At 40.6% G+C, this 10,392-nt stretch overlaps 1 protein-coding gene across 3 annotated transcripts; it reads right to left on the bottom strand.

Annotated features, from left to right (window-relative positions):
* Positions 1–999: 999 nt before the first annotated feature.
* On the bottom strand, positions 1,000–10,187 carry LOC122887456 (acyl-coenzyme A thioesterase 5-like). Of its 3 annotated transcripts, XR_006380549.1 has the most exons (5): positions 9,790–10,186; positions 6,856–7,320; positions 4,033–4,235; positions 2,128–3,872; positions 1,315–1,898 (listed from the first exon to the last, which is right to left on the bottom strand). XR_006380549.1 is itself a non-coding variant. In XM_044220710.1 (4 exons), the coding sequence occupies exons 2-4, from the start codon at positions 7,307–7,309 to the stop codon at positions 3,264–3,266; spliced, it is 1,266 nt and encodes a 421-aa protein (XP_044076645.1). In that variant the 5' UTR covers positions 7,310–7,320; positions 9,814–10,187; the 3' UTR covers positions 1,000–3,263. The 3 variants fall into 3 exon arrangements, 2 of the variants coding, with proteins under 2 accessions (XP_044076645.1, XP_044076644.1); XM_044220710.1 differs by having other exon boundaries at positions 1,000–3,872; positions 9,814–10,187; XM_044220709.1 differs by having other exon boundaries at positions 1,000–3,872.
* Positions 10,188–10,392: the final 205 nt, after the last annotated feature.

Raw genomic sequence — 10,392 nt, forward strand, 5'->3', positions numbered from 1 at the left:
CGTTTAATAGCTGTATGACTGCATTATGTGCTAGAAAGCTTGAAAGAGGACAACCAGAGTAACTAAACTCATATTTTTAGCTGATGAGTCCTGATGAGGTGCAAGGGCCTGTCAGTACATCACAATCTAGATCATGCAAAGAAAATTTTACACACAAATTCTGACACAAAAATACAGTTTCAGTTTAAATGTAATAAACTTCGGCAACAAAGACTGTGCTGCTTGGTTAAACAGTTCTATCTGAAGTTCAGCTTGAAGTTCAAATAAGGCCCATATCACTTTATAAACCTTGTTGCATTATCAGGATGTTTGCACTTTGATTGTGTTTCTCTTTCAGCAATGCTTCCTGCTTCCTTGTCATTAAAAATACAGCAGCTTCTGTACGCAAGGTGCCTGCAGTTACAAAACACAGCATCATGATGGATCTCCTGTCAGAGGCAGACCGGCATTTGTTCTCAACCAGAAAAGCAATGGCAGACTCCTGTAAGCTAAAATAAAAGTGATGAAAACTGCAAAACAACTGTGTGGTAATAGTATGAGGGTATATTTTCTGTTTATGCTGCTGCTGCTGTGACTGTTGGAGCAGTGGGATTTATGATGCAGGTGTATTATGTTCGGTACAGCACACCAGGGATAACACCGGCTGTGTTGAAATTTTCCTAAACCTCCCTTACTCTTCTGTCTCTGGCAAAAGTCACGATTAAACACAGCGAGGAGATGAAGGAAGAGTTAGTGAAGTGAACTCATGACCAGAAGTTCAAAAGTTTAAATGTGGGCGCAGAAGGCAAACAAGCATCACACATATTTAGCATTCAACAACAACATTCATATCGCATGAGTTGTCAATGCCGCATGGGAGGTGTATTTGTCAAATCCTCATGTTAGCAACCAGTGTTTTCAGTATCAGATTCAGATTTATTGGCTAAGTATGTGTACACACATACAAGGAATTTTTATCTTTGTTAAAAGAATGAGGAGCTCAGATTTTACAATTTAGTACATTTGGAATTAGAATCAAGTTTATTGCCCAAATGTGCTCGTAGATACACAAATTTAGCTCTGGTTCTCAGTAGTTCTCAGTGTACTTAAACACAAAGAGCAAAGTGCAAAGAGCAAACTTACAGGAAAGAGATGAAGATAAGCAAGCATAGATACAGATACAGTATTATGTACAGCAAGAAAGTCAACAACATCTGGACAAACAAACTAATTTAGTTTAGAATATAGACTAAAAAACTCAAACATGGAGTTAGGGGCCAACTACTAGAAAGGGCTGAGCCTCACCTCTTAATGGAAACAAAATAAATGACCACATGCTTTTAAGCCCATTTCTTTTATTGTCTTTAAGGACTCAAATATATATTCTTTCTAACAGACTTTACGATACATTTATAGCCAAAGTTTCAATGGGTAACACATAAAACAGGCCTTGGATCTGCTGGTTATCAACCTATTCTGTGATCAATGTGGAAGGACCTCGTTGTGTTTTGCAGCACACTATTCACCCTTAGCAACGTACTGTATATTCCACATGCTTTATCCAAAGCAACCTGCAGTTTTAAAACTACATTATTTGAAACTTTAGTATTTATAGCACAGTGGGCCGCAGTAAAAACGGAATTTCCAGCCCTTTGTGCGTCTCTGAGGCTGGATTAACACATCTGTGTCAGGGTGCTCCAAAGCACAAGCACTCAATCACAGTCTCCTCACTCTGCTCTGTTGCTATGCCGTCACTCCCTAACACACAAATATAAATCTTTTACTGAGGAACCCGGGAGCTCAAATACAACCTCAACCTCAGGTTTCTGATGCTTGTACATCTCTCAGGGCAGGTACAGTAGTGGAACAAATAATTCCCGGCCTTTCAAAAGGCAGAGGCTGACGAGAGCTCCGGCGAACTGAAATGACAGAAAGGGAGCAGTCAGATACATAAACACAAAGAATGGAAGATAGGCAGAGAGAGAGAGCTTTTCAACAATGCTGCTTAATAAAATCGAGGAGGCAGATCAAGGCTGGTACTGCTATCTTGATGAACCTGCACAGTAGCGAGCCTGCTAGGAACAATAACATGTTATCTCTCGTCTCCCAAGACTGAGCGAGATACAAAGATCAGGGTAAGATAGTTACCAGTTAGTCATGCTTTGTTCGCTGCCTTTCATTTCCTTTTTAGTTCTCTTCTATTGTGTTTTGCAAAGGTTGCTTTGAGTGTCGTATGGTGAGTCTGAGGGGAAGGTTGAAACAATTATAAACCTATAAATGCTTCACAATTTTCCATCAATGTCTGAAATTAATAAAAGAGGAGTTGGTTGTAGAAACAACACAACCTTTTCACACATGGATGGAACCTGCCACATTGCTGGGTTAAAATGTCTGTGTAAGGCAGTGTTTGTTTGGCAACCTCAGTTTTCATACAAAAAAAAGTCTGTTCACACATGATCCAACCTTTACAGATAAGATGAGGTTCTTCCTTGTGCACTCCAATGTGTTGCAGTAGCATTCCCATAGCCCCCCCAAAATGTTGTTATCACTCTCACTGTAATGACACAGCATAATGTTAGGGATTTCTGTTGACTATACTCAGTTGAATTGTGGCTCTCATTCAGTTGCTATTTTGCTTGAAAGATGTTACCTATTGAACACATCTTAATTCGTTGTGTGTATGAGATCATCTCATAAAATTTTGTCTCATGAAATCTTACACCTCCATTTTAACTTTTCAAGAAGATGAAATGTGAGGCATATTTTTTTTTTTGGCAGCATTGTGCAGGAGCTTGGATGATTTTCAACTGTAAATCAATCAAAGGCATTATACAGCATGCAGTTCTTGTAAAACACAGTTATCTATATTTTGTACATCTGCATTAAAAGATCTGTTAAAAAATAATTTATTTCCTAAATATTGTGGGCATTATTATCATATTTTGTACCAAGTTCAGAAAATAGAAGTGCACTTTGTTTTCTATACTACTTCTTATACTACTTTAGTGTGCCACTATAATAGCCTACTGGTAAACAGTAAATTTATAGTAAGCAAGATTTTTCTTGGGTGCTATAAAGTGCATAAAATCAGAGCTATAAATTAGACATTCAAATAAAATGGCAGAAAGTAGCAGATAGGATGTGATTTCAAATACAGCCTGGAGTCAAAACAAGACTTTCATATGGCTGAGATACATTGTTACAAATAAATTCTTAATTGTAAAGCAATAAATCAACTTCAGCTTAAATCAACTTTTTTTTGAAGTTTAAATAACAATTTGCATCTATAACTTGGCTTTAGTTTGTGTAGCATCACAGCTCAGGTGAGTTCTGAAGAACTCCTGGATCTTCTTCCACAGGTGGACTTCAGCTGCTGCGTGGGACCTGGGCTCACCCCCCCACAGGACTGGTTTACCCAAAACCATATGTAAGCTGGAGGGGCAGTAGGGTCCATAAGGTGGCTCCAGGTAGTGTCCCGCTCCAGGGTAAGACACGCTCTCGAAGTTGTCCTTCCCATGACGCTTCAGTCTCTCCACCATCTCGTCCACGTAACCCTTGCTGTCCCAGTTGAGGTCGTCCTCCGAAGCCACAAAGAGGAAGTGTCCCTTGGCTTGTTCAACGGGGACCAGGGTGGCCTTGTTCTCCTCTGCCAGAGGATTATGCATAACATGCTTGACAATGCTGGCCCCTGACTCAGTGGGAATCAACTTGCTGATGTCAAACATTAACGCAGGGAGGATCTGGCTCTTCTTATAGTAGAGGGGTAAAACTGTATTGGCAGAGCAGCCATTGATCCACACTGTGGCCTCAATACCTGGCAGGTAAGAGGCTAGTGATAGTGCAATATCAGCACTTTTTGAAAGGGATATCACACCAACTCCTTTACTGCCCACCTGTGGAAAAACATGCAAACTATTAGCTGCTTTTTACTGTTTCTTGTGATGCCACACAGATGAGCTCTTTTGTAGATGAACATACACTGTGTACAGAACTTGAGAATTTTCCAACTTTAGCACCCCCAGTGATGATGTGAAAAATGTTCAAGCACCTCACCTCATTTTGTTGTTTTAAAAACTCTATTGCTTCCTCAAAATAATCCAGATGGACCTCTTTGATCTTCTTCGGCATGTCATCATGGCCGTATAGCGCTACAGTCAGAACCACAAATCCCAGATGGGCGAGCAGAGAGGCCCTTTTCTCCGACAAACCTCCACCAAAGGTGTACAGATCCAACACAGCAGGAAATGGACCTCCTCCTGGACCAGAAGACACAAGAGAACACAAAATGACGTGCATTTTTATGGCATCAAAATAATGGAAATTATAGTAAACCCAGCATACAAGAATTAAAAAGTAACAGTTGCGCCACAACAACTACAGCTGTATGTTTGACTATGGAGGCCCTGAGTGACAGACGGTCATTGGTTGCCTGATTCACACAGTTTAACACTTGTCATAAAAAACTATTCAAAATTGTCACATTCTGCCTCTCTCTCTGTTGCTCCCTCCAGCCACATTCCCACTTCCCCAAAACCATTCATTGTTATTCTCTACCTGTCCACCAGATGCCCTCAGAGTTTTCCACCTGTCCCAGTCACCTGACTCCCTCATCCACCTGCCCTCATCTGCCCTGCAGTATCCCCTTTCCTTCCAGGCCCAGTCACCTGGCCTTCCACGCCCACCTGTTTGCACTTTCCCTCTTCAGCCCTGCAGTATATAACTGGCTAACTCATAAGTTGTTTTCGAGCTGCTGTTATCTGTTAACTAAACTTTAACGTGGACTTTTAACCTGATTTTCTATTTATGCTTCTTGACTTGCAGTACGTGTTTATTGTCATGCACCAATATACCAGGGCAAATTCCCTGTATGTGAAAACCTACTTGGCAGCAAACCTGACTCTGTTACTGCATCTGTTTCCTGGACCCCTTCCTGCCAGCCTACCTGTACCTGCCTGTAAGCCTATACTTTATATACCTTCAGTTTGGCAATAAATCATTGAACCCTCAAACTTAGTTTGCTCTGCACAAGAAGAACATGCTTATGTGAGCCACGCCTCGCCAAAAAGAGCTTTCAGAGGAGCTACGATCAGGAATTGTTGCTTTACATAAAGCTGGAAAGGGTTACAAAGTTATTTCAAAGACTTTAGAAATTCACCAGTCTACAGTTAGGCAAACAATTTACAAATGGAGATGCTTTGAGACTGTTGCCACTCTACCAAGAAGTGGGCGCCCAGTCAAAATGACACCAAGAGCACAACGAAGATTCATCAGTGAGGTAAAGAAACAACCCCGAATGACAGCCAAAGATTTGAAGGCATCATTGGAACTTGCTAACATCTCTGTTCATGAGTCTACAATACGTAAAACACTGAACAAGCAGGGTATCCGCGGCAGGACACCACGAAGGAAGCCACTGCTTACTAAAAAGAACATTGCTATTGTAGAAGGTGGGTGATGCAACAGGACAAGGACCCAAAACACCGGAGCAAGTCCGCAACAGAACGGCTTCAGAAAAACAAAATCCGCCTTTTGGAGTGGCCAAGTCAGAGCCCAGACCTCAACCCAATAGAGATGCTATGGATTGACTTGAAGAGGGCCATACACATGAGACGTCCAAAGAATATGACAGAGCTAAAGCAGTTCTGCCAGGAAGGATGGGCTATAATTCCTCCTGAACGATGTGCACGTCTGATCCACAGCTACAGCGCCTGGCTGAGGATATTGCTGCCATGGGGGGGGTCAACCAGTTATTAATTCTACAGGTTCACTTTTTCCACTGCCATTTTGAATGTTGAATGACTGTGTTCAAAAACGACATGAAAGAGCAGAATTTTTTTGTGTAATTATTTTTAGACACATTATGTTTGTCAATACCCTTGAGTTAGATGAAGATCAGATCACATTTTATGACAAGTTTATTCAGAAAACTATGAAATTCCAAAGGGTTCACATACTTTTCCTTGCCACTGTATGTAAGTATTTCAAGTATCAAAAGCAAAAGTACTCATTCTGCAGAAAAATGGTCCCTGTCAGTGTTTTACTATAATATGAGGTTTTTGGATTAATATTACGGCTGCTTTAATGTGTTGCATTTTACTGCTTTAGATGTTTAAGGTTGAGCTGATTTGAACTACTTTATAGCCTGTTGGGTAGTTTAATCTACAGCAATGCATCATATTCTATAAAATCATGTTTGTAGCATCGCTGTCCTGTGAGAACCACATATCTCTAAAAAAAGTCTACTTTTCACTAGCTCAGAATAACAGCCGTTTTCAGTTTTGTGGCGATGCATATTCCAGCTAATCCAAGTTTTAAGTTTATTTAGCTTAATTTAATACATTTTTCCAACCCACAAAGGAACATTTAATCCTCCAGTTTGCTATAAAATATTAATTCAAAAATCACCAAGCATGGCGATACGTGGTTTTCACTGGACATGAAGGGTATGAAAAATTGTAATCTGAAAAGTAACTAGTAACTAACGCTGTCAGACAAATGTAGTACAGTAAAGAGTAAAGTACAAGTACCTCAAATTTGTACTTACGTAAATGTACTTAATTACATTACACCACTGGTTTTGAGACTTATCCTAGTCTCATCTTATAGCTCTATCTTATTCAGGATATGACGTTTACATGGAATATGAAAATACAGTCTGGTCATATTCATTGTAATGACGACTTGATGTGTTTTTTGTGCTGTTGGTTGAATTCTGTGGCACAAGGAATAAGCTTTATCAGGCTGTGGCCACACAGGTAGTACTTCACTGTTGTTTCGGTCTCTTCAGGTGATTTGTTGATATAATAAAGATAAAATAATGACAGCATTTTCCTTGAACTTGACTAATTGAATGATTTGACAGAGACATAGACCAACCTGGGGGAGTAAACAGGACTCCACGAATATTCCCCTCTTTGACAGGGAGCCGTCTGACCCCTTCTCCAATCAGAAGCCTCTCATTGGTCGCCTCTGCCAGCATCCTGGCCTCCCCCTCCTCATGCACAGAGAACTTCACCACGTGGGGGTTTAGTGAATTTGTTTTTTGAAACCTTCTGTGTAGGGCGTCTGCCCTCATCGACCACAGCAGACCCATGGGTTCAACCCCAACGTAGCTCCCGCTGAGTGAGGGGTCTCTCTTCAGGTCGATCTCCCCGCTCCCATCGGCCCTGTAGGTGGCCGAGGAGCTGAACACCACTCCCCTCTCGTCAGTCGAGCTGGCTCTCATGGTGACCACCTGTCTCGACCTCAGCCCAGCCACCTTCACCTGAACGGGCTCGTCAAAGAAGCATCTGGCACTCGGCAGCAGCTTCAGTCTCACTTGGGAGGACATCTCTCCTGAAACTAAAGATCCATTCTTTGCAAGTTAAGACTTTGCTCCGTAAGAAACTAAAATAAAAAGGCTCATCTGTTTGATTATGAAAAACAGTTTGTCAGAGAAAATGTTCATTTCACACCATGTAAAGAGTGTGTGTGTGTGTGTGTCTTCTTCACCAATCTGTGTTAGACTTTTTACAAGTTTACATTGCTGCAAAAATGTATTTCTTGCTATTACTGTATGGTTAAGCACTTTATGTTTCAAGAGTAGACTATATTAAGTGGGTGGTATTTTTTTTAGGTAAAGCTATTGTAAAGCTGTTGTGTTTATTCTTTGCACTGAACACTCTTGCACTACTTGTACACCACAGCAGTCCTGTATATATAGTTTTCGGTATGTGTATTTACAGTGGTGTGCAAAAGTGTTTGCCCCCTTCCTGATTTCTTATTTTTTTGCATGTTTGTCGCACTTAAATGTTTCAGATAATCAAACAAATTAAAATATTAGTCAAAGATAACACAAGTAAACACAAAATGCAGTTTTTAAATGAAGGTTGTTATTATTAAGGGAAAACAAAATCCAAACCTACATGGCCCTGTGTGAAACAGTGATTGCCCCCTAAACCTAATAACTCGTTGGGCCACCCTTAGCAGCAACAACTGCAATCAAGCGTTTGCGATAACTTGCAATGAGTCTTTTACAGCGCTGTGGAGGAATTTTGGCCCACTCATCTTTGCAGAATTGTTGTAATTCAGCCACATTGGAGGGTTTTCGAGCATGAACTGCCTTTTAAAGGTCATGCCACAGCATCTCATCTTCAGGTCAGGACTTTGACTAGGCCACTCCAAAGTCTGTCAGCCTCACTAGAATGCTGTATCAAATTCGCAACTGAATCCATATAAAGGTTCGGCTATTATGCAACAGATGTTGAATAAACATTTGCAAATAGTTTGCTCAACGTATCTCCACTAGGCCACTCCAAAGTCTTCATTTTGCTGTTCAGCCATTCAGAGACTCCACAACAACATCCAAAGAAATGCAGGCCTCACTTGCCTCAGTTGAGGTCAGTGTTCATGACTCTACCATAAGAAAGAGACTGGGCAAAAATGGCCTGCATGGCAGAGTTCCAAGACGAAAACCACTGCTGAGCAAAAAGAACATCAAGGCTCGTCTCATTTTTGCCAGAAAACATCTTGATGATCCCGAAGACTTTTGGGAAAATACTCTGTGGACTGACGAGACAAAAGTTGAACTTTTTGGAAGGTGTGTGTCCCAATACATCTGGCGTAAAAGTAACACCGCATTTCAGAAAAAGAACATCATACCAACAGTAAAATATGGTGGTAGTGTGATGGTCTGGGGCTGTTTTGCTGCTTCAGGACCTGGAAGACTTGCTGTGATAAATGGAACCATGAATTCTGCTGTCTACCAAAAACTCCTGAAGGAGAATGTCCGGCCATCTGTTCGTGACCTCAAGCTGAAGCGAACTTGTGTTCTGCAGCAGGACAATGATCCAAAACACACCAGCAAGTCCACCTCTGAATGGCTGAAGAAGAACAAAATGAAGACTTTGGAGTGGCCTAGTCAAAGCCCTGACCTGAATCCTATTGAGATGCTATTGCATGACCTTTAAAAGACAGTTCATCCTCCAATGTGGCTGAATTACAACAATTCTGCAAAGATGAGTGGGCCAAAATTCCTCCACAGCGCTGTAAAAGACTCATTGCAAGTTATCGCAAAGGCTTATGTACGTATGTACACACACACACACACACACACACACATATATATATGTATATATATGAAAGACAACCTATAAACAGATTCATTTGTACAGGAAAGTGTTTATACACGTGTTTGTCTGCTTGTCTGTTTATCTTTGTTGTGTTCATGTCTGTATTTGTATCTTATTTTACATTTGTTTTTGACACTGTGTGTAAGTATACTGAGAGCTACTGAGAACCGGGGTCAAATTCCTTGTGTGTCAACATACCTGGCCAATAAAAACTGATTCTCATAAACTAGTTAATGTATGTTGAAGTGTGCCGTGTGAACATCACTGTGTTCTCTGAAAGGATGTGGATTACTTTATCATTAAATGTGAACATTTGTTGGAAATACAGAAAGGAAGCAATAATGCCTCTGTATAATTGCAAGGTGGTTAATTATTTTAAGGTAATCAGCTAAATGATGTTGATCTTGTGCACCTGTGTTGGACATGTACAGTATATATATAATGTCTTTTCACATGATGAAAATGTGGTGGAAAGTACATTTACTCAAGTTAAGTACAATTTTGAGGAACTTGTTTTTGACTATTTCCATACTTCTACCCCACAATTCAGGGGGAAATTGAGCACTTTTTACCCTACTAGATTTATTTGACAGCTGCAGTTACTTACAAAAATATATATGCTTGTAAAATGCAATACATTATTAAAGATTAAACCAACTTTTTGGCTTGTGACTCCTTGCAAAATAATATGTCTACTTACAACCGCCCGTGGCTCAAAACTGACCGGTAGAAACGTCGCTTATCTTCACGGTGATTGCGGTTGATGTCCCCTCCAAAAACGGTGGGCCGTGAGCTGCTTTTTATTTCGGCTCCCTGTAATATTAAAACCACTCCGATAAAAGAAAGTTTCCAAAAGCGAAGTTATTTTACGCACATGAGACGTACGGCTCGCTAATGTCTGTAAACAGCGTTACAGGAAGCTCTAGCTGCTTCACAATAAAAGTCTCACAGTGGTTGATCTGCAGAAAACTGTTTGTGAAGCACAGACAGGAAGTGCGATTTTGTTTTGACCTTCTAGACGACCCAGTTTCTGTGTCCACCCAAATCTGGCCTCGAGATTTAGGCAACAAAACGACTTGGTTATGTTTTGGCAATAAAACTACTTGGTTATGTTAAGGAAGAAAGAATGAAGAAACACGTACAAATCTCGCGAGATTTTCCGCAAATCCAAGGTTACCATAGACACCCAAATGTCACTTAACCCTCACAGACTTTGCAATGAGGTCACCTTTCACTTGATATCATTACAGATGTAATGCTACAACCTCAATTTTCCACTATTAAGGGACATTACAAACTTGCC

The sequence above is a fragment of the Siniperca chuatsi genome, linkage group LG13, assembly GCF_020085105.1.
Source record: "Siniperca chuatsi isolate FFG_IHB_CAS linkage group LG13, ASM2008510v1, whole genome shotgun sequence".
Classification (NCBI taxonomy): domain Eukaryota; kingdom Metazoa; phylum Chordata; class Actinopteri; order Centrarchiformes; family Sinipercidae; genus Siniperca; species Siniperca chuatsi.

Bases quoted from the DNA above. Each gene is read 5' to 3' on its own strand.
- LOC122887456 (XM_044220710.1), bottom strand. From the start codon at position 7,309: ATGTCCTCCCAAGTGAGACTGAAGCTGCTGCCGAGTGCCAGATGCTTC. The intron at 4,236-6,855 runs GTTGGTCTATGT...CTTCTGGTCCAG, and splicing joins AGTCCTGTTTACTCCCCCAG to GAGGAGGTCCATTTCCTGCT. The intron at 3,873-4,032 runs GTGAGGTGCTTG...GTTTTTCCACAG, and splicing joins TTTTAAAACAACAAAATGAG to GTGGGCAGTAAAGGAGTTGG.